General features: G+C 51.3%; 1 protein-coding gene across 2 annotated transcripts; it reads left to right on the top strand.

The window, feature by feature from the left end:
- Positions 1-5,744: 5,744 nt before the first annotated feature.
- CLDN14 (claudin 14) lies at positions 5,745-22,893 on the top strand. Of its 2 annotated transcripts, XM_021068339.2 has the most exons (2): positions 5,745-6,208; positions 21,763-22,893. In XM_021068339.2, the coding sequence occupies exon 2, from the start codon at positions 21,812-21,814 to the stop codon at positions 22,529-22,531; it is 720 nt and encodes a 239-aa protein (XP_020923998.1). In that variant the 5' UTR covers positions 5,745-6,208; positions 21,763-21,811; the 3' UTR covers positions 22,532-22,893. The 2 variants fall into 2 exon arrangements, with proteins under 2 accessions (XP_020923998.1, NP_001155114.1); NM_001161642.1 differs by lacking the exon at positions 5,745-6,208 and having other exon boundaries at positions 21,673-22,627.
- Positions 22,894-23,312: the final 419 nt, after the last annotated feature.

Here is a 23,312-nt window from a genome sequence, read left to right as displayed (position 1 = left end):
GTGATGTCACAGGGGTTTACATCATCAACCCTTTGGTGCCCCTGGGTCTGGGGGCTGCGTGTGCTCAGTCATCAAGTCGTTCGCTTCTTCCCCTTGGTGGACTTAGCATCTGTAAAACAACTCAGGAAATGCGCATCAGATACTGTACCTCAGAGAGGGGCTAACGCAGAGGATGTGGGGGAGGGGTCTGGCCTGAGAAGGCCCCTGTGTCCAGAGCACAGGAGAGCGATTCGCAAACACGGGGTTGTGTCGAAGTGCCTGCTGGGGACGTTGTTGTCAGCTAAATTATGGACACCAGATAAATCCAGCTGGAGTCCTGTTTCACAAATGTGCTCTTTGAATTTTAGAAACGTCGTATAACCAACCGACCATCATTAGCCAACATGTTTATGCTCTGACAGCCCCAAAGAAGCCCAGCCTGAACTAAGGTACACTTCGCTTTGGTAAACAAAAGTGTAAACAAGAACCGATTTAATTAATTTCCCGACGGGTCTTCCCTGTGACATACACTCGCCATCAATTGACTTTTCTAGTTTCTATTTGAAAATGTCCTTACTAAGCAAAATTCTATCTGACTTTCTTTTTTAAGTTTGGTTGATTTATGATGTGGTGCCAATTTCTGCCATACAGCAAAGTGACCCAGTCATATATATACACATTCCCTTTCTTACATTATCTTCTTACATTATCTTCCATCACGGTCTATCCCAGGGGACTGGACATAGTTCCCTGTGCTGTACAGCAGGACCTCACTGCGCATCCATTCTAAATGTAGCAGTTGTGTCTACTAACCCCAAACTCCCCATCCGTCCCACCCCTTCCCCTCCCCCTTGGCAACCACAAGTCTGTTCTCTATCTGACTCTCTTCCTAAAGGGACTATGAAACGCTATTAGCCCCAGTCATTCTTGAAGGATTATTTCACGAAACGTGCAAACATTACAATTCATAGTTGATGGGAATTCTTCCCAGTAGGCTGTGTGGTTTCGGGACAGTTATTGGGTTTGCCTTTAATGTCACTTTGTTGTCACTTATCTCAGGATAAGAGGGTGTCCCAAGGCAGCTTCAGAAGACAAAGCATGAGATTAAGAAAGCATCTTTCTTTTGCTTTGTATTTGGAAGTGAACTTTTTTTTTTTTTTTGTCTTTGTACCTTATCTAAGGCCACACCCTCGGCATATGGAGATTCAATTAGAGCTGTAGCCACCAGCCTACGCCAGAGCCACAGCAACACAGGATCTGAGCCGCGTCTGTGACCTACACCACAGCTCACAGCAACGCTGGATCCTTAACCCACTGAGCGAGGCTACGGATTGAACCCGCAACCTCATGGTTACTAGTCGGATTCATTAACCACTTAGCCATGACGGGAACTCCTGGAAGTGAACTTGACTGCTGCCATTACTGATGTGGCCTCTTTCGCTCTATCGATGCCACCTATGTTCAAGTCTCTGTTGACAGATGAGATCTTCCTGGTCCTGATGCAAACCACAGTCTCATTCTACATAATAAAAACAGTCATAAGCAGTGAGCCACAGATATCACTAGCTCTTGTGGTTGAATTCTGAATTACCCCCAAAGATAGGTTCAAGATCTAATCCCTGGTACCTATGACTGTGACATTATTTGGAAATAGGGTCTTTGCAGATGTAATTAGTAAAGATGAGGTCAGACTAGAGGAGGGTGGGCCCCTAATCCAACATGACCGGTGTCCTTAGACAGTGCTATGTGCAGAGAGAGACACACAGCAGGGTGCCCTGTGAGGAGAGAGGGAGAAATTGGAGGGATATAGCTCAAGACAGAGACACAGGGATTGCCAGCCACCAACGAAGCTGCAAGGAAGGATTCTACCCAGAGTCCCAGAGGGAGCCCAGCCCTGCCAACACCTCGAATTTGGACCTCTGGCCTCTAGAACTCAGAGAGGATAAATTTTTGTTGCTGTAAGCCACCTACTTGGTGGTACCTTATTACAGAAGCCCCAGGAAACGAATACATTTTTAGGCTTCTTCCTTCATGAGAAAGGCATACTCCCCCAAGTCTGGTTTTGCAGGTCAATCTCTTTTCTTTTTTTTCTTTTTAGGGCCATACTCATGTCATATGGAAGTTCCCAGGCTAGGGATCAAATCGGAGCGGCAGCTGCTGGCCTACACCACAGCCACAGCAACGCGGGATCCAAGTCTCATCTGCGACCTACACCACAGCTCATGGCAATGCCGGATCCTTAACCCACTGAGTGAAGCCAGGGATCAAACCCGCATCTTCATGGATAGTAGTCAGGTTTGTGAAAGCTGAGCTACAGTGGAAACTCTGCAAGTCAGTTTTTAGGTCAAGAAGTACAATCTGAAACCCAAATCCAGGTATCGAACCCGCATCTTCATGGATAGTAGTCGGGTTTGTGCCTGCTGAGCTACAGTGGAAACTCTGCAAGTCAGTTTTTAGGTCAAGAAGTACAATCTGAAACCCAAATCCAGAATCTAACAGACATTCACACATAAATGATCGGAGTTCCACCCTCTCCTGGCCTCACTTGTCCTTGGGGCAGTTTCATGCCATTTTCCAAAAGAAAACATCTTTTTGCAGAACAGTCCCAGGACCCCAATTTGAAATGCAGACTGTGCCTGAGATGGATGGTCTGGCTGGTCCTCACCCTCCTCCACCTGGAGGGTCAGCAAGTCCTGAGTCCTCCTCAGTGAGGAGATGAGACTGTCCATCCCTGCCATGGTCCCTGTTCCCTTGGCCCCTCGCAGGATGGGCACAGCCTGAGGTTGGTTGGTTCTTGACTGTTGCAGTGGGACTGGTCCTGGCTCCTCATCCCACCCAAGCCAATAGCAGGCAGAGAAGGATTTATCTCCACCACAATGGGCCTGCCTCAGATAAAGCCAGGACCCCAAAAGGTCCCAGCCCCAAAACCAGCACCTCAGACACCTGGTGCTCCCCACAGCCCTTTCGACACAGGGGTGACAAAACCCTCCTTCAGGGGTCCCTGTGATGGACAACGTGCCGCCCATCAATTCATTCAACCACACGCTCACCAAACCCAGAGCTCACTGCTCTTTTAACCAAAGATGGGGGCCCCCTTTCCAAGGCCATGCTCCCCAGGTGCCCATGAGCAGAGAAAAATCCCTCGTCCTTCACCCTGTGGCTCCAAAGAGGCCTCAGAAGAGGCAGTGACCTTGACTTTTGCTCTTTGAGCTTCATGTGGCCTTTAGACCTCGCTGGACACAGACCCTGCGACCCCAGAGAGAGGGTCAGGAAGGGTCCGAGGCCCAACAGGCAGTTGCGACGAAGACAGACCCATGGCTAGAAAACCAGCAGTCCTTCCGTGCTCATGATGCAGTGCAAGGGGCATGACAGGTAAGGCTGGAGAGGGACTCTGGTCCCCCCGTGGGCCCCCTGAACCCAGCCTCAGTGGAAACAAGGCTGAGTCAGATACAAACCCACCTGCCAGGGCAGACAGGTCAGTGATGCCAAGCTGTGTGGGCTGCAGTAAGGGTTCAGGGCGAGCCTGCCAGCTCATTTTGGACAGGTCACACACACAGCTGTCCCTTGGATCTGTAGGGAATTATTCCAGCTTCCCTCTCACCCACCCAAAATCTGAGGCTGTTTAAGTCCCTTATGTAAAACAATGTAATATTTGCATATAACCTACACACAGCCACCTGAATACTTTAAATCACCTCTAGATTCCTTATCATACCTAATATAATATAAAGAGTTGCCAGCACACCGGAAATTCAAGTTATGCATTTTGGCACTTTCTGGAAAAAGTGTTTTGAATATTTTTGATCCATTGGTTTAAGCCCTGGATGCAGAACCCACGGATACAGACTATAGTGACAGGAGGCCAGCTACCGAGGCCAATCTGCCTGCCTTCAAATCCTGCCTCCACCACTTGGTATGACCTTGAGCAAGTTAACTTCTCGAAGCCTCCATTTCCCCATCATAAAACTGGGGGTGGGGTGTTAATAGCAGTACCTAAAGCAAAGGCCTGTTTTAAGGATAAACTTACCAAATGTACGTGATGTGCTTAAAACAACTAGCACACCCTGAGTTCAGTACCGTTGTTATTCTTATTGTTAATACCAGGAATTTGCCAAAAGTCAGACCTCTGCAGAGTCAACATGAAACCACGAAGAAAGGATTCCATGAAATGTATCTGACGGGACATTCTGTTGATTAATCGAGCAAAGTCAAGTTTTACAGTGGTCTTCCCAGCAAGATAGTTGAGTCCGCTCAGACTCAAGTGGCCGCTATGCGGCTGAAATCAAACGGGACCCAAACTAGTGACCAGAAACCACATAGGTAACATTTCTTTCACTCAGTTCATTCATCCTACAAACTTCCACCAACTTTCTCATGCGTGTCAGACCCTAGGCTGGCTCCCTGAGGAATCAAAAAATGAATCAAGCTTCAAAGACCAGTTGAGATCAGAAGAAAGGTGATCTAGTCATTCATCACGAGCCTTCCATCATCCATCTGTCGATCCATTTAATCCCTCCGTCCACCCGTTTAATCTGCAGTATCTGCTGGTTTCCATCATATCCACAGGGGCAGAGGGGCATTTTACTAAGTATAGTGGGAACCTCTAAATAGAAAGGGTCAGGGCCTGTGAATGACTCTAACCTAAAGATGATTTTGTTTAGAACAGTTACTTCTAGAGATTTAAAAAAAAAAAAAAAAAGTGGTTCCTATTGTGGCTCAGCAGTAACAAACCTGACTGGTATCCATGAGGATGCAGGTTTGATCCCTGGCCTCGCTCAATGGGTTAAGGATCCAGCGTTGCCGTGAGCTGTGGTGCACATCACAGATGCGGCTCAGATCCCGCATTGCTGTGGCTGTGGTGTAGGCCGGCAGCTGTTGCTCCGATTGGACCCCTAGCCTGGGAATGTCCATATGCCGTGGGTGCAGCCCTAAAAAGACAAGGCTACATGGCTTTGGGCTGTCAATCTTCAATCAATAATATATAACAGACACTTTTGAACTCCTGCTCCAAACACCCAGCCACAAGATGTTCCCATCTCTGCCGTCACAGTCCTGTTGGCAGAGACACAGGACAGGCTCCAGTTCCCGCCCAGGGCCATTTGCCCACACATGAGTTCCCTCGTTGTGTCTCTTTCTAAGTGCTGACCAAAGCCACGCAGACGGGGGAGTCCTGTGGGAGGAACACAGGAGCCGAGCCGCTGCCTTGGAGCATCATGGTGGGACCCATGAGGAAGGGCAGACGTGGCGTCAAGGTGACTGGTTCTCAGCCATTCTGAATCCCAGTGCAGCTGCAGCACACCTGAAGTGGCTGCAGGCCATCCCAGCGCCACCAGCCTTTGGGAGAACCTGCTCTAGCCTGACTGGGTTCTCAAGTCCTACTTGTACGTTCCCCAAAGCCACCTTCTTCATGATGCCTCATCTCCAACTCACAGCCAACTGTCCCTTGTTATACCCCATGCCCTCAGCCCACCCAGCTCCACACCACCCCCTGCAGGCATCACAGAACTGCCTGTATCCGCCACTGTAGCCAAAAACAAAACAAAACCCAGCTGTACCTTGATCGAAACTCACCGGCACGCGCCCAGAGCCTGCAGCCACCGGCAGGTTGAGAAACTCCACGTTGCTCAACAGGACAAAAGTTCAATGCAGTGTGATGCCAACTGCCAGGGGACTGGCTCAGCAGGGTGGATGGTCAGGGGACCAGGAGGGGACCCGCGAGGGGTGTGGTCATCAGCAGGAACCGGACTGTTGCTGGGGGTGATGCAGGGGACATGGACAGTGCACAGCCAATAGCAGGTGCAGCCGGGCTGGGCTGGACGGTGGACGGCTTTCAGTGCCAGACTGGGCGGTCAAGGCTTTGTCCTGTCAGAGTGTCACCAGAGGGTATTTTAGGGAAGAGATGGCTGTGCTCGGATGGAGCCAGCATTTTTCTAGGCGCAGAGATGACCTTTCTGGTTGGTCCTGAATGTCCGCTCTGGCCCAGCGGCCTCATATGGTGTGCGAGGCAGTTAACCATCCAACCAAATGACACGTGTGCCCACGCGGGCCTGTCCCAAAGGACACAGTCACTGTCTAGTCACTATCCTCTCATATGCCCTGGCCTGGAAGCTTCCCGTCGTGGAAGAGGGAGGACCGAAAGGTGGCAGTGTCCCTGTAGAGTCCACACCCCGCCAGTTCCCACAGCAGCCAGGGACCCAGAGAGGCGGATGGGACCCCAGGGCCTCTGCAGGTGAGTCTGGGGCGAGGTGACGAGTTGGGAGGCTTGGGGGCTGGCTGTCATTTGTCTGGGGGCTGTGATGCCCGGTTGCGTCTGTGCGAGGCTGCTGGGAGTTCTCCAGGTGGATGGTCTCACCCCCTGCAGAAGGGCAGCCGCACCTGGGCCTGGGGACCTTGGGGACCCGCCACAGGTATGAGGACAGCTGGGCTCCTAATGAGCCAGGGGGACAGAGTCTGGTTCCTAAGATTTGGGGCAGAACCCTTTCATCACCGGAGGGGGCTTGGGCTGGGAAAACGGGAGCTGTGAATGTCTGGACAGGGGACAGGGGAAGGGGAGGGACGCTTGTCTTGGCCCCCTGTGCACTTGAGTGTCTGGAGCCTCCGGATTGCGGGATCTTGTCCTCCCCACCCCCTCCCCGCAATGCACACAGACACCGGCATGGGAGATTACAGATCTCGCCTGATAAGGTAAAAATGGTACTGAAGAGGGGAAATCCCACGCCATCCAATCCCCGAGGTAATCCTTCAACGACCTTGAACCCCCACATCCCCAGCAGCTGCCGAGGTCTTCTCGGGGTGGGCAGGAGGGGCAAGGCCTGCGGGGGAAAACCTCAGACAGTGTAGATGGGGATCTGGGGATCCCCAGACCCTGCAGCCCCTCAGGACACTGGCTTTTGGGGGCACATTCCCACCGAGAGACTTCATTCCTGCCCTTTTCAAGGCCCCAGGTCTCTTCATCACTCAGGTTGGTTTTGAAGTCTTGGGGAACCACGGCATAGCCCCACCATGTCGTCCTCCCAGCAGCTCAGCTCTGGGTCTCCTGCGGGGCTGGCTTCCGGGGAGTCGGAGCAGGTGTATTTATCTGTACCTTGATAAAACCTCCATAGCACACCTTGCCTTACTGGGTGTCCTTCCTTCCAGGGCTTTCTGGCGTTTATTTATATTATCTTAGCATCTTCTAGACAGCTCTGGGAAGCTGCTGTTATGATGGAGATAGCCAGGTACAGCCAGGCTGTTTGCCCCAAATGAGTCTGACCGGAAGCCAGCCTCCATTCTTATCTGGCTCCATCTGCTTGGCAAATCCCTAAAGCCTACTGTGCTCTACTTACCCATCTCTCTAATGGGAGCAATGCTTCCTAAGCATCTGCAGAGGAATCTGGAAAAAGAAAGAGAGAGTTTCTTCCTTTGATGCCATGAAAGTGTCACTATGAATATTTCCTGCTTTCCAGTTTGTTTTTTAAAAAGGTCAACAACATTGAATATGTCCATTTTTGTTTTTCAAAAACATCTTTTTTTCGGAGTTCCCATTGTGGCTCAGTGGTTAACGAATCCAGCTAGGAACCATGAGGATGCGGGTTCGATCCCTGGCCTTGTTCAGTGGGTTAAGGATCCAGCATTGCTGTGAGCAGTGGTGTAGGTTGCAGACGCGGCTCAGATCCTGTGTTGCTGTGGCTCTGGTGCAGGCCGGTGGCTCCAGCTCCAACTCGACCCCTAGCCTGGGAATCTCCATATGCCGCGGGAGCGCCCTAGAAAAGGCAAAAAGGCAAAAAAAAAAAAAAAAAGCATCATTTTTCCGCTTCTATCAGGGACTGTCTTACATGGCACAGAACAAGAAGTCTAAAAGCCTATTTTCAGGGCTTCTCCCGATGTCTTTTTTAAAAACCAGACAGTCACTCTCGCCAGCTCGGGAGTGATTCTTGGCGCTTTTCAACTCAAACCTCCTTCCCTCCAGCTGATCTTCATAATCTCCACTCAGTGGAGGCGAGTCCTCACACCGCTGGCAGGACGAGCGGCTGCCAGGGCCATAGGCTTTTGGCCACCAACAGCTGCCATGCACAGGAATTTTCCACTGGGGGCTGTTTGCTGCGAGGGTGCCCTGAACTTGCCTAAGAAAGCCTCCCCCACGGGGTGAGTGTGTGAAGGCAAGAAGGGAGAAGCTAGGATTCCTCATCCTCTTCTCTTTCTGGGGCTGGGGGGGGGGGGGGCCCGCCAGGGTGCAGGGAGGGGGGCAAGCAGGGTCTCTTGGCTTGAAGAAGCAAGCCCCCTAGAGACAGCAGTTCACCCCCATCTTGGATGGTCATCTCCCCAACACACACACACATACACACACACACACACACCCCTACAGCTTCCCTGGAACAAGAGAGAAATGAAAGCTGGGATTTAAAACCCCAGGTCTATTTCTGTTGGCGGCCTCTCTTGGGCACAGGAGACCAGCAATAGCTTTGTTTTCAAAAGGCTCCTCCTTGGCAGAAATTTGCAGAGGCATCTGGGGTACACTTGAATGAAGAAAAAAAAAAAGAAACCTAGGCAACCATAGTTTTTGATTTCTCTCTCTTTTTTTTTTTTTTTTTTTTTTTTGCTGTGTAGGGCTGCACTTGTGGCATATGGAAGTTCCCAGGATAGGGGTTGAATCGGAGCTACAGCTGCCAGTCTACACCACAGCCACAGCAATGGGGGATCCCAAGCTGCGTCTGCGACCTACACCACAGCTCACGGCAACACCAGATCCTCCACCCACTAAGCGAGGCCACATCCTCATGGATACTAGTAGAGTTCACTTCCCCTGGGCCACAGTGAGAACTCCCCATAGTTTTTGATTCTGCAGAACAGCTTGCACAAGTGTCTCTTACTCCATTCAAACTAGATATATTCTGGAGTTCCCATTGTGGCTCAGCAGGTTGAGAATCCAACTAGTATCTACGAGGATGCAGGTTCCACCCCTGGCCAGCCTCGCTCAGTGGATTAAGGATCCAGCGTTGCTGTGAACTGTGGTGTAGGTCACAGACAAGGCTCAGATCCAGTATTGCTGTGGCCGTGGTGTAGGCTGGCCGCTGCAGCTCCAATTCAGCCCCTAGCCCAGGAACTTCCATATGCTGCGGGTGCAGCCCTGAAAAGAAAAAGAAAAACAAATAAAAAAACAACTAAAACCTAGATGTACTCTGTGGTTTAAGTAAGGAGAATCTCCATGTCCAGTCCTCAGGTCTGCTAAGGAGCAGGATGGCTTCACGGGCCTGCCACCTGCCGGCTACACAGGACGATGCACTAGGACCAGCCCGGCTTGGTCTGATGTGTTGCGGTTGCCATCCTGAAATTATTCATAAGTGTTGAACAAGGGGCCTACATTTTCATTTTGCACGGTTTCATCTGCATTCATCATTCTCTTAGTAGGACTTCTGACATCTCAGACCTGAGCCAATTCAGTCTAAACTTTGTACATGTTTGTAAAACACACATCGAAGTAGCACTAGCCTCCACCCAGGACTGACCCCGCCATGTCCTTACCGCTGCGAGTATCATTCTTGGGGGCCAAGAAGAGTTTTGTTTTCAAGGGCCATCCAGGAAAATATAAATGCCCTGGGGGGGGACACTTCTTGGCCAGCATTAATACATGAGGTAGGCTGAGTGCCTGTAAGGGGCTGGGGTCCCAGAAAGAGGACCTGGGTGATAAGAGGGGGTGGCGTGAGGGGGTGGGGTGCTGGGAAGGCAGGAGCCAGACGGCGGAGGGGTGAATAGGAAACTGCCTCTTTCCAGATGCGTGGCTGGTTAAGGAATGCGGGGCAGGCGAAGGTACAGGGTCAAGGATGGGTGGCGAGGGTGTGGGACTCAGGACCGGCTGCACTCGTGGGTGGAGGGTGGTTCTAATGCAGAGGCCATGTGAGCACGAAGGCTTGTGGGTATATCAGATAACACTGGGGGACAGCGACAAGCACAACTGTCCCCATCGTGGGAGACCCCAGAAGAAGCCCAGAGTCAACCAGCAGAGCCAGCAAGCAGAACAGACATTTGTACTGGGACTCTTGGCTATGCAGTTTCAAGCTCTTTTATAGCTCCTGATAGGACCTTTCCAAGTCACATGAATTAAGGCAGTGGTCCTCAGTGGTCCATTGTGGCTCAGTGGCTTATGAACTAGACACAGTGTCCCTGAGGATGCAGGTTTGACCCCTGGCCTCATTCAGTGGGTTAAGGGGGAGGGGGCAGGGCTAAAAAGTTTCCCTGTGCAGACCCCACCCCAGTCGATGAATCATGCTCTCTGGAGTGTCTGAGGTGTCGGGGTCTTTTAAAAGCTCTCTAAGGGATGCTGACCCATCGGAAGGGTGGGGAGCCGCTGAGCTCAGGTTCCGTGGCTGGAATATACAGAACTGGGAAGTTGGGAGGCACGGAGGGGTGGCAGGAGGGTGGGACCAGAGCAGAGCACACCCCTTGCCCCCAGAAGCTCCCTTCGCACAGAGACCTGCCCCGAAATTTATTGGTCAAGGGACCCGAGGTCTCACATACCAGCCTGGTGTGTACATTTCCCGGCTCCATGCAAATATGATTCCTGTGGATGAAAGATGCAAAGGGCAGACCTGAGAGCCACGCCAAGATCAGCCTGGCCACGAGCACGAGGGTACTTCACACACACGTGCAGCTTCTGTGCTGTTCCTCTTTCCCGCCCTGTTTCTCTCTCTCACCTCCACGGGCAGAAAATGAGAATCAGGGAGATGGAACTTGTCAAACAAGGGTGACACGGCCAGATCACAAACTGTTCCACATACTCCGTGGTGGTTCCTTCCCACCATTCCTCCCTCCCCAGCCCTTCCTTCCACCCACCCTGGGGGCCCCACCTTTTCTTTAGCACATGCCATTGCCCAGCATGATCGCAGTGACCGTGTCCCAGTCTCCGGCCACCATCTCCTGTCCTTCTGCACCCACCCCCCCCACCCCCGCCCCACCCATCATCCACCACTACCCATACTCCTCCGTGTACACACCCATCACCCCTCCCCTCTCTCCATCATTTCTCCTAGAAAAATCCCACCGAGTCCAGTCCAGCCCTTTGCCCACGCGGGGGCCCACATGGTCCTGCTGACTAAGCTGGAGAAGGCTGCCCGGTGACTGATGGTCACTGAGCCTCCACGACCCCTCGCTTCACAAGGGCACCTGCTGCTGACCTTGTCTTAGACCACTGCGCTCCCATTCCCTGAGGGGACCAGGGTGCCCCTTCTCTCTCCACGCAAATCTTCAACACCGTGTCCCCCTCCTTCCTTCTCAGCATAGCACACCGCTTCCACCTTCCCCGAGGAAACTGGGACAGGGGAGCCTGTGCCCACGGCCATCCGTCCCAGGCTCCCTCCACCGGCCTGCCCCCTGGTCTGAGCCGGCCTCTCCAGGCAAGGGGCAGGGTCCCCCCTGTCCTCTGTGAAAGGACATCCCTCCCCACGTCACTAACGTCTGCCTTCTTACTGGATCATTTCCAAAGGCAGGCAGCCCTGCTTCAGTTTCTCTCCTCCTCAGATCAACAACAAAACAACACGGAAACCCTCTCTGGAACACACATCCCATTGGCAGAGGGGCCTTAACTGTTTTGTTTGTGGTTTGTGATGTTGAGGCTGCTGATGTTTGCTGGACACATGGTTTGTTTTGCCTTGAATCCCGTCGGCCAGCTAGTGAAGCCTATTCTCTAAATGGTACTTTCTTAAAATTCAAGTTTTTTGGAGTAGAGTGGACTTACGATGTTGTATCGAAGAATATTTTTAAGTGTGTAACATAATATACAGGATGGGAGCTCTTGTCATGGCGCAGGGGAAATGAATCTGACTAGTATCCATGAGGATGTGGGTTCAATCCATGGCCTCACTCTGTGGGTTAGGGATCTCTCGTTGCCGTGAGCTGTGGTGTAGGTTGCGGTTGAGGCTTGGATCTGGCATTGCTGTGGCTGTGGTGCAGGCTGGTAGCTGGAGCTCTGGGAATGTCCATATGCCATGGGTGTGGCCCTAAAAAGCAAAATAATAATATACTGGGCTGTAAAGGATGCAAATTAAATTGATACAGTTATCGAAATATTTCAAAGCCATTTTGTTCATAGTCATTTATGTGCTTCTCCATCAATGTGTTACCTGAGCAGACCTAGCAGGGGTCTCAGAACTACTCCAGTTCTGAAGTAGCAGTGATGGCAAATGACCTTTCCAGGTATCTGCCACACCTGTAAAGCAGTGCAAACCAAGAGCGATTCCTTTTGGTGACCAAGTCACTGGCACTGGTCACATCGCTGCAGGGGCTACCTCTCTTCCTAACAGCGGGACATGCTCATTTTCGGGAGAGGCTGATGAAATAAATCAAGCAGCTTTTTCTCCCATCCAGGTTGACTGGTACCCTAAATTCTATGGGCCCTGGACCACAGATTAAGAACCCCCATCCTTGGAGTTCCCATCATGGCTCAGGGGTTAACAAATCCAACTAGGAACCATGAGGTTGCAGGTTCGATCCCTGGCCTTGCTCTGTGGGTTTCGGATCCTGCGTTGCTGTGGCTGTGGCGTAGGCAGGTGGCTATGGCTCTGATTAGACCCCTAGCCTGGGAACCTCCATATGCTGCAGATGTGGCCCTAGAAAATACAAAAAAAGAAGAAGCCCCCCCCCCATCCTACAACTGTTGCCTCTTTTTCCTCAATGGTCCAAGTCTTTAAATGAATTTTCTGGGTTCATTATCTGCTGCATCCCATCCCGACTCTCTCTCCCTCCTTTTAAAATTCAGTGAATTTTACTATATTTAGAGTTGTACAGCCATCATCACCATCACAACCAGCTCTCTCTTGAACCCACTCCTATCATTCTGCCAAAACCGAGCTGGTCAATGTCCCTGATGTCACGAAATCTGACCACCACTTCTCAGTGCTCAGATGACAAGACTTACCTGATGACTTGACACAGTGAGTCACTCCCTCCATCCTGAAGCTCTGCTCTGATTCCACTCTCCCTCAGGGGGGCAGGGGAGGGCATCCTCCCCCCTGGCTGCTCCCCCAGCCCACAGCTGGCTCCTCCTTTCATGCCACCTCTGATGGTGGAGGGTTCCTGGAATCAGTCATCAGGCACCTGCTCTCTCCTGTCTACACTCACTCCCTAGGGTCTCTCACCCAATCCCATGGCTTTCAATCCTCTATCTGTGCTGAGTCCCAAGTGGACCTCTCCATGTCTGGGCGCTCCTTGAACTCTGTCCATTCTTATACATCCAACCACAGTATCCCCCTCCCCCACCAGGCAGTGAAAGCTTCTCCACCCAACATCTCCAAAGCTAAACTGCTCTTGTCTGCCCTTCACCCTCCAAATCCCGATCCTCCCACAGTCTCCCCCTCCATAAATGGCAGCTCCATTCTTCCAGGTATGGGAGACCTTGGGGCCATGCTTGACACCTGTCTCTCACACCCCACAGCCAAACCATGTATCTGCCAATGTATCTAGGAACTGACCTCTTCTCACCATCCACCTTCGTCACTGCCAGCATCTCTCACCTGGATGATCCCAGGACTCCCCCAGTTAGTCTCCCTGATTCAGCCCAGTGTGACCTTGGACGAGTTCCTTAACCTCTCTGAGCCTCCATTTCTCCATCTGTAAATGAGGACAATGACCTGCACGTCATAGATTTGTTGAAGGATTAAATACGTCAAGGCCAGTGGAAGCACTGAGTGCATGTTTGGCACGTCACCAATCCTCAGGACATTTAGTTGTGATTGTGTTCACTCTTCATCAGGGCAGCTGGGCTCCAAAGGCCAAATGTACAGAGCATGGGCACTAAACATCACTTTGAGCTGCATTTTATTGAGCATGAGTCGACCTCATCTTATGTTTTCCTTGGACACTGCTTTTTAGTCACTGCAGTATAATCCCAGTTCAGGCTCAAATAAATCATTTTCACGGACTTCCCAAGTGTATCGCCTGGTTATCTCCTCCTCGGAGGTTCTAGCCGGGACAGAGTCCTGCTGCTTGCTTCCACTTCAGGTTGGAGGGACATCCTAAAGGGACGTCCCCCTGCGTTCCACTGGATTTCCAAGGGAAGCCTGGGAGACCATCAGAGCTGCCTTATCCAACCTGGCCTGCATCCCAAATTGGGGGTTTTATGGTCTATGAAACCAAGACATGTTGATTTAAGAAAACCAGACATCCAGCCTGAAAAGGTCAGCTGTGTCTCTGGGTGCAGGCCTGCCAATTACACACAAAGTGCAGAACTGAGCCCCCCAAAGTCTTTGGGGGATCAGCATACTCATATGCTTTTCCAATCTGGAGAAGCTGAGTCATCTGATTGCCACAGAGGTTACTCACTGTATTTGGCACTCACTCTTGGGTTTCCACAACTCTGGACGGCCCGCTGAGCGCCTCCTTCCCTCCCCCTGGATTCTGTCCTCCACAGCTGGGGACTTGAAGCTAACCACTGCCTTGCTGTCTTCCGTGGCAGATCTGAAGCCATCAGACTATGCTCGGTGCTTGCTCTGGGAGGGGACCCACATCTCATATTCAGACATGAGTGGTTGTTTTTTTTCTGTAACTCTCGAAGTCCCCCATATTGGTTTCTCAGGGCTGCTATGACAAAGTCCTACAAGCTGGGTAGCTTAAAACCACAAAAATGTCTTCCCTCCCAGTAATGGAGGCCAGAAGTCCAAGATCAAGGTGTCAGAAGGGTTGGTTCCTTCCAAGGGCATGAGGAAGGGTCTGTACCCAGCTTCTCCCCCAGCTTCTGGTGACGACTGGCCATCCTTGGTGTTCGTTGGCTTGTGGTGGCCTCGGTCTAGTCTCCGTTTCCATCTTCATGTGGCATCTTCTCTATTTCTTTGTCTTCACATGGCCGACTCCCCATAAAGACAACAGTCTTGGGAGTTCCCGTCGTGGCGCAGTGGTTAACGACTAGGAACCACGAGGTTGCGGGTTTGGTCCCTGCCCTTGCTCAGTGGGTTAAGGATCCGGCATTGCCGTGAGCTGTGGTGTAGGTTGCAGACGCGGCTCAGATCCCGCGTTGCTGTGGCTCTGGATGGTGGCTGCAGCTCTGGCTGGTGGCTGCAGCTCTGATTCAACCCCTAGCCTGGGAACCTCCATCTGCCGCAGGAGCGGCCAAAGAAATAGCAAAAAGACAAAAAAAAAAAAAAAAAAAAAAAAGACAACAGTCTTATTGGTTTAGAGATCTAACCCATCTTTAAGATGTCCTCATCTTAACTAAATAATTACATCTGTAGTGACCCTATTTCCAAATACAGTCAAACCCCTGAGGTATTAGGGGTTAGGACTTCAGCACAGTTTTTTGGGGGGAGACACAATGTACCCCATCAATACCCTATATAAAGCTTTCCTAGCAAACACTTTATTAGTCATCTAATCATCATTTAACACTTCTGAAAAATAACCTTATAACCTGGGGGGGGTACTTCCCTAATATTTTTCCTATACAGTAGATTGTTGGTTACCTGTCCCCTGGGGGGGAAAAATAGCCAACCTACATACCTATCTTGTCAAGAAAAAAAAAAAAAAAAAAAAGCCTATGCAAAGGCACCCAGGTATTTTATTAAATGAAATTCAATCATTTGTCTGAACATGTTGATCTACTGCATTTCTCATGAATTCCAATGAATTTGGTGAGTTGAAATTACAGAGATAATGCCTCCCAGGAAAATGACTTCGAATTTTTACGGTCCTGGTAACTTCAGCTTGTAGTTTTCACTAAATCAATAGTTTGCTCAATCTCACTGAGTTGAAAACGGCCTCAGCAAACACTGAACCATATACGGTGATTTTCATTTGTATTAACACAAGCTCCCCCCCCCAAACCCGCTCTTGTTAGGAAAAATAGCTTTTTCTTTACTCATCTAAAAGAGAGGGGAAACCGTAATCTATAAATTGTCATTTCTATGTGATCTGGGCAAGATATTTCACATTGGTTCGCCTGAAGAATTTTAGCAAGCCCCAGCTCTCCTGGCAGGCATAAGTTCATTATACAATTTTTTTTGTCTCTGCCTCTTATGGAAAGACTGCAGTCCTTCCACACTGTATGTAGGTGGCATAGAAGCGCTCATCAGTTTAAAATATAGATGCCTGCCAGTGTGAAAAATAACCCAAGGAAAGTTACAGAAAGCTTGGAAAAATAATGAAGGAAACTACATTTTTAGAGCCAAGAAACCCACAGTCCAGCCCATCCTAAATGAATGTGAAGTGGTTTTTCCAAGGTAGTGCTTGATCACTGTCTCATAATTCTTATATGTGTATATAAAGAAGATTACTCAAATAGGACCTCTGGAGCATACCTAAGCTTCCAGAAAAGAGATCCACTTGCTTTGCACATTATCAAGAAACAGGTATCCAGGAGTTCCCTGGTGGCTCAGTGGGTTAAGGACCTGGCATTATCATTGTAGCAGACTGGGTTGCTGCTGTGACTCCTGACCCAGGAACTTCCACATGCCACAGATGCGGCCAAAAAGAAAAGAAAAAGAAAAGAAACAAATATGTAATTTAGGAATGTTAAACATTATTTCGGAATTACTATTTGGAGTTATTTCACTCTGATATAGCATAAAAGGCCTTTTTCTTTTTTTTCCCGTTGGGTAGTTTTGCTAAAGCATCTCATTGAGATGAACTGAAATTTCCCCTGAGTTTATCCTTCACTCCCAAGGTCTAGCATCTAGGAAATCTCCAAACAATAATGACGTCTGGCTGGAGTGACAGGGAGAACATGACAGTTTTTGAACCAGACATGTCCTTCCATTGCTAAACATCAAAGTCGAGGCAACTCCACGTTCTCTCAAAGTCCAATGACCACCTTCCTTTAAAGGCACCTTCCTCACAGGCCAAGAAAGCTCTAAGAAACACAGTTCAACAGCGGCCCCTATGCCATGGTCAGGGGACCAGGGGGCAGCCCCACGCTGCATGGCCCCTTTCCCAGTGGGCTCTAAAGCTGTTCCAACTGCAGGGCAGTCAAAGGCTGAAATGAGGGCATTCTCATGGCTCAGCGGGTTACGAACCCAACTCGGATCCATGAGGATGCAGGTTCGATCCTTGGCCTTACTCAGTGGGTTAAGGATTCCGCGTTGCTGCAAGCTGTGATGTAGGTCACAGATGCGACTCGGATCCTGTGTGGCTGTGGCTGTGGCCAGTGGCTGCAGCTCCAATCCACCCCCTAGCCTGGGAACTTCCAGATGCCGCAGGCATGGCCCTAAAAAATAAAAAATAAATAAATAAAAATACTAATAATAAAAAGCTGAAATGAGGTGCAAGAGGCCAGATCATTCAGCTCCTCCCCCCGGGGCAGGAAGGCCCTAGTGGTGCTGGGTGAAGACCCTCCACACCCTGGCTGGGGTCCTGCCTCCCCACATACCACCGGCACCCCCCCACACACACACCCCCAACTCAAAGACTGACAGGGCGCTCAGCTGTGTGGCTGGAAAGGACAAAGGACACACGTGTCCAGAGGAGAACTCTTCATAGCAGGGGCTGAGGGACACAGAGCCGTAAAGAAGCAGGGGCAGGGCAAACACCACATCTGTACCCTGTCCCAGCCAGGCTGTCCTTACTGGCCACTGCTGTCCAAACGCCGCCTGATTCCGAGGTCAAGCTCCAAAGTTGACACAGCTGGGGTCCTGCCTGGATTTTTTTCCCTGGGGAAAAAAATCCACCATGTGCTGTAGATTCCTGACTTTTTTATTATTCCTTCCTTTCAAAAAAAATGTAGCTCATAGACAACAGAGGAAGGAGACAAAAGTTTATATGGAAAAGAAAAAAAACCTGGCCTTTCAGATCTGGTGCTCATAAAACCAGTTCCAGTGGAAGGGGCCGACAGCAGCTGTGGGGTTTTTTACAGCTGCCCTTGGCAGATTTTCACATTGGTTTACAGCCCCAGGGTTTTCTGAGACTACTGAGGGCTCATCAGAGCATCTTACTGGCCTTACTCTTCGTGCTAATTCAACCCTCCCTCAAATCAGTTTGTTTTCTTCATTTTTGGCCACCCAGAGGCATATGGAGCTCCACAGTCTCGACCAGAGACACAGCTGCCTTCGGCAATGCCGGATCCTCAAACCACTGTGCCAGGCTGGGAATCAAACCCTCGTCCCAGCGGTCCTAAGATGCCGCTGATCCCATTGTGCCACAGCGAGAGCTCCAAAATTATCTCTCTCTCTTTTTAATCACCCTATCGCATTGCTCCATTAAACTTTCAACAGACATATTCTCTGAGTCCACTTGCCAACGTGATTTGAATTTAAACTCTGGCAAAGTCACAAGAAGATGTCCCTCGTCAAAGAAGTTTAGGAAATGCCACACAAGAGACTTTTTTGGGAGATTCTCCATGTACATTTGCATATTACCAGCAATGAGAAGTCCTTCAGTTACCAGCTTTTTTCAAGCTTCCCTGGCATTCATGTCTTCCGCCAGACATCCTGCAAACACAGCATCCTGAGAAGCATTTGCTGGGAAGCACTGCCCTAAGTCCTGCTCACGTGTGCAACTAAGCCACAGAGCCACCCGAGTTTGCTTCCGGGGCTCTGTGAACCCAGATGCTAGGGTCCCCGTTTATTCCTGGAAGGCGTCATCTTGTTACAGGCGGCCCCACCCACCCAGCCCGTCAAGGCCAGTTTTAGAACTTGATTCTCAGAGCCCTATTTGTCTTGGATGCACATCTCTCCAGCAAATGATTCCACGAGCACGTCTGCAGGAAAAGGGGCGCCCATGAGCGAAGCCAACTGCAGGCCAGCTGAGCCCTCCACACGCTGCCCCTCCTGGGAGGCCCTGCTTGGGCAGGTTCCTTCTAAAACCTCAGCCATGCATTTTACGTCGTTTCCAAGGAGATTCGTTCATTTGAGGTTGCTCTTCCATCACATGGCCCCAAGGTGAAAAGTGGATGCTGGGGAGTTGAATTAGGACCTAACACCAGTAGCAGCTGCTGGAAACGACCGGGGAAGAGGTGGGGGGGAAGCTGGGGTCTGGGAGTCGCAGGCTCATTAACACTCACTTCTTAAATTAGCAAATCCTTCTAGCAGGACTTTAAATATAGCAACCTAATGGTTTCTAAAATTAGCAGTCATCCCTCTCCATAAATATTTAGATGTCCAATAAACTTCTGGTCCACTTCCCCAGCTGAATAAGGTCGAACAGGCTCAGCTTTTATGCCACATTCTTTCGGCTCCGTATGCTTAATGATTGACCTTGACAAGCAAGAGCTGCGAGATGCCTCGGAAGGCCCTGGACCAGGGGCAGACAGTGCAGCCACCAGGCTGGAGGCAGCCTCCAGGCACTCCAGGAAGGATCTCAGAGGCCTTCTGGAGAAGTCTGCAGCCTGAGGGCTCCCTGGAGGAACCGGCCATCCTGGTTTGCCTGGGACTGAAAGGTCACCCTGTCACCTGATCCCCTGGCAAAGGATGTCACGGGAAGGGAGGAAGTCAGCCCCCCACCCCAGGATATACCAATGACATCATGCCTAGGCCTGTACACTAACTTCAGTCCTAGTGCATTCAGAAAGGAGGAAGGAAGAGGAAATACTAGCCAGGCCAGAAAAAGAGCTTTCATCCCCTATACCCCATTTCTCCACATAGCAAACAGGGTGCTACCAGTTGCAGCTTCACTGGGTTATTGTGGGGAATAGACTGAGTGCGTGTGTGAGCGCTCAGCACAGCGCCTCGCATCACTCTGGCCCAGTAAATTGGTCCTTTGGGTGTCAGCTCCGCTCAGACACCCTGTACCTCCATGTGATTGGTGGCAGCAGCTCTGGCCCCACACATCAGAGCAGCCACCTTTGCGGGCCCTGCTGTCTCCCTTAGTGACCACAGGCCAGCTGGTCCCACCATCCCCTGGGCAGCAGGAACCGTGGGGGGGTCTCCCCCACCAGCTCCCCGAAAGCCTAACACCTGCAGAGGGGGTGCTTGCTCAGTAGAGGAAAGGCTTCCTAAGCAAAGCCAGCTTGGCAAAAAGATGCATGTGGTCGATCAGCTGGAGCAAAGAGTCATTTTTAACATCAGTAAAACCCCTGACCTTGTCCCCCCCACCCCCACCCTGCCCGGCGTCACGCTCATTGTTATCGAGTTTGTTAAGCAGGACAGACTTGATGACACCCTCTAATGCTAAGACACGGAAGCCCTATGGGGATCTTTAAATCCAGCACGATGGTCGTAGAGACCCCAGTGGAAGCATCACCTGTTACCAACCAAATCCTTCATCCAGGTTGAGGAGATTTAAGACAGACTCAGGATTAAAGACACGGGGGGCCTAGGGGACTCTAAAGACAGCTCGCAGGACAATCTGTATTGGGAGATGCCCTCCCCACCCACTTGTGCTCCCTGCAGGCTTCCTGCGTTTCACTGCAGAGCCTTCCTCTGATCTGAGAAAGAAGGAAAAAGCGTGTTTTGCCTTCTGAATTCCTACCAGTTTGGGATGATAAAGTGACTTGTCACCAGCAGAAATGCTTTGCCTTCTTCTCGCTTCAGAACCAGAAAACACTTTGGGGCCATGAAGACCAGCTTCCTCCTTTTAAAGAGAGAGGCCCCAGCTCACCCAGGGGGCGGGGGTGGCCCCGAGCCCAGGACTCCTGATTCTCCTCGTTTGCTCCTGACCCGGCTCCATCCAGACAGGAGAGAGGCGCTAGTGGTGTCCGCTCGGGCAGTTCTGTTCTCCCTCCGTTTTCTCCTTCCTTCTCCCTCTTCCATCCTCTTCCCTCCCTCCCTGCCTCTCTCCTTCCCTCCCACATTTCCTGAGTATCCCTGGCACTATGCCTGGCACTACATGGTGCCCACATGCTGGGTCCCTGCCCCCAAGAAGGGTTTGAGATTTTACTGTGGCGAGAATGTTTGTTTCTTTTTTTTCTTTTTAGGGCATATGGAGGTTCCCAGGCTAGGGGTTGAATTGGGGCTGCAGCTGCGTGCCTACGCCACAGCGACGGCAATGCCAGATTCTTAACCCACTGAATGAGGCCAGGGATTGAATCCACATCCTCACAGATACCAGTCAGATTCTTAATCCACTGAGCCACTACGGGAACTCCCACCATGGTGAGAATTTTTTTAAACTCTAAAATGGCTCTGCCTCTTTGCATTTCTGAAAGCCAGGTAGCAGCCTTTATCCTCTAACAAGCACCCCCATCCCTGCCCCGTGTGGTGTGAGAGGAAGTGCCCTGCTTTGAGGGTAGGGTCATTGGTTTGTGGCCACAGCACCTAAGGAGCTGATGACCTTGGCCATTCCTGTCTCTAGAGTCAGTGGATAATCTCTATGGTCACAGCTGGGATTCTGGAAGGAGGTACATAACCTGCCTGGGTGCTAAGCCCCTCCCTCTGAGTACCTAGGGATATCTCCCACTTTGAGAAGCTTTCATCCTGACAGGCAACCTAAGGCTATTTTCTAAGTCATAAGCAGCACACGCCTTAACAATTATCAGTCCACTTGTTATTCAACAACCCAAGTGCTCACTGATCAAACAGAACAAAAGGAGATTCAAGTGCAGCAGAGTCTGAGGGCAGACCTAAGGTAGAACTTCCCACATGTAACTGGCAAGTCCTGAGAGAAGTGGGGGCTCTGGAGGGCCCTTCTCTGGGGTCCTTGGAAAGCACAGGCCAGCCAATGTCAGGTGTCACCTCTTCTAGATCTGGCCTTCCAGGAAAAGCGTCTTAGAAGGGCAGCTGCTTCTTCAACCCAATCGAGTCTCAGAAACTATTTTTAAAAATATGTTAATCGTGGTACCAACCGCCTATGGAAATCTCCGTTTTGGTGGCAGAAATAAATGCACCCGGATAATCTTTAACTCCTTTCCTCCCCCCTCTCCCCCTGCCCTGCCCCGCCTCCCCGGTTCATTAGGACTCCCGCGGGCGCCTGAGCCAGCGCCGCCACCGCCGCCGTCAAGGCCATGGCCAGCACAGCCGTGCAGCTCCTGGGCTTCCTGCTCAGCTTCCTGGGCCTGGTGGGCACGCTCCTCACCACCCTCCTGCCGCACTGGCGCCGAACAGCGCACGTGGGCACCAACATCCTGACGGCCGTGTCCTACCTGAAGGGCCTGTGGATGGAGTGCGTGTGGCACAGCACCGGCATCTACCAGTGCCAGATCTACCGCTCGCTGCTGGCGCTGCCCCGCGACCTGCAGGCGGCCCGCGCGCTCATGGTCATCTCCTGCCTGCTGTCGGGCGTGGCCTGCGCCTGCGCCGTGGTCGGCATGAAGTGCACGCGCTGCGCCAAGGGCACCCCGGCCAAGGCCACGTTCGCCGTGCTGGGCGGCGTGCTCTTCCTGCTGGCCGGCCTGCTCTGCCTGGTGGCGGTCTCCTGGACCACCAACGACGTGGTACAGAACTTCTACAACCCGCTGCTGCCCAGCGGCATGAAGTTCGAGATCGGGCAGGCCCTGTACCTGGGCTTCATCTCCTCGTCCCTGTCGCTCATCGGCGGCACGCTGCTCTGCCTGTCCTGCCAGGACGAGGCGCCTTCCAGGCCCTACCAGGCCCAGCCCCGGGCTGGCACGGCCGCCGCGCCCACCGCGCCCGCCTACCGGCCACCCGACGCCTACAAGGACAATCGGGCCCCCTCGGCCATCTCGGCCTCGTACAGCGGGTACAGGCTGAACGACTATGTGTGAGTCGCCGGGACCTGTCCCTGCCTGGGCCCAGAGAGGTGCCGGGACCCGGCCCGCCTGCGGACTGCTTCAAGGTTCCCACACCGAGTTCATTTCTGAGCTGCTTTGGGGTCCGAAGGAATGATGGGAGCCTGAGGACATGGGCTTAGAACGCAGGGCAGGAGGGGAAATGAGAAGAGAAGAGCGCTATATACCAAAGACTTTAAAAGAACCTTTCTGTTTTTGTATTTATTATATATATTTATGTGGGTGACTTAGTGGCCGCTGAATAAAAAGCCATTTGGGAGTTTGGTCAGTGGGGTGTGTTTGCAATCCACGAATAAACCTTTTGGATGTGGTTGTCTATGAAATGGACAATATCCATACCTGTTTCCAGACTGTTGTTCTGTCTGCTAAGATGCTGGTCGCAGCCCACCTACTTGGGGGCTCTGCCCACGCAGGACAGGAAAATCAGAGGAGGGCTGGGCAGATATTCATACAAAGGATGCCTGGGCAACATCGCCCAAAACTGTCACCCTATCCTGGCTTCAACTCGCAGCCAGGGCAGGGAGTACAGGGCTTCCTCGAAATTAAAAAGATAATTGGCATAAACCTCCACAGAAGGACGATGTCATTTTCTACCCGAGAGCCAGAGGCCCCCGTAGTAAGGCAGCAAAAGTCAGAAGGAAAAAAAAAGACATAGTGGGGTTTTTTTTCAAAGTAATAGCATTTTAATAGTCCCCATTTTAATGTTATATAAAGGATGCATCTGTTTCATGTTATAAAACAAATATTAAACTCTGAC

Source organism: Sus scrofa, chromosome 13 (genome assembly GCF_054392235.1).
Source record: "Sus scrofa isolate SSC_HxYL_T2T_F1_AM1 chromosome 13, Sscrofa_HxYL_maternal_Yorkshire_Landrace_v2.0, whole genome shotgun sequence".
Classification (NCBI taxonomy): Eukaryota; Metazoa; Chordata; class Mammalia; order Artiodactyla; family Suidae; genus Sus; species Sus scrofa.
This window is presented reverse-complemented; position numbering and strand designations above follow the sequence as displayed.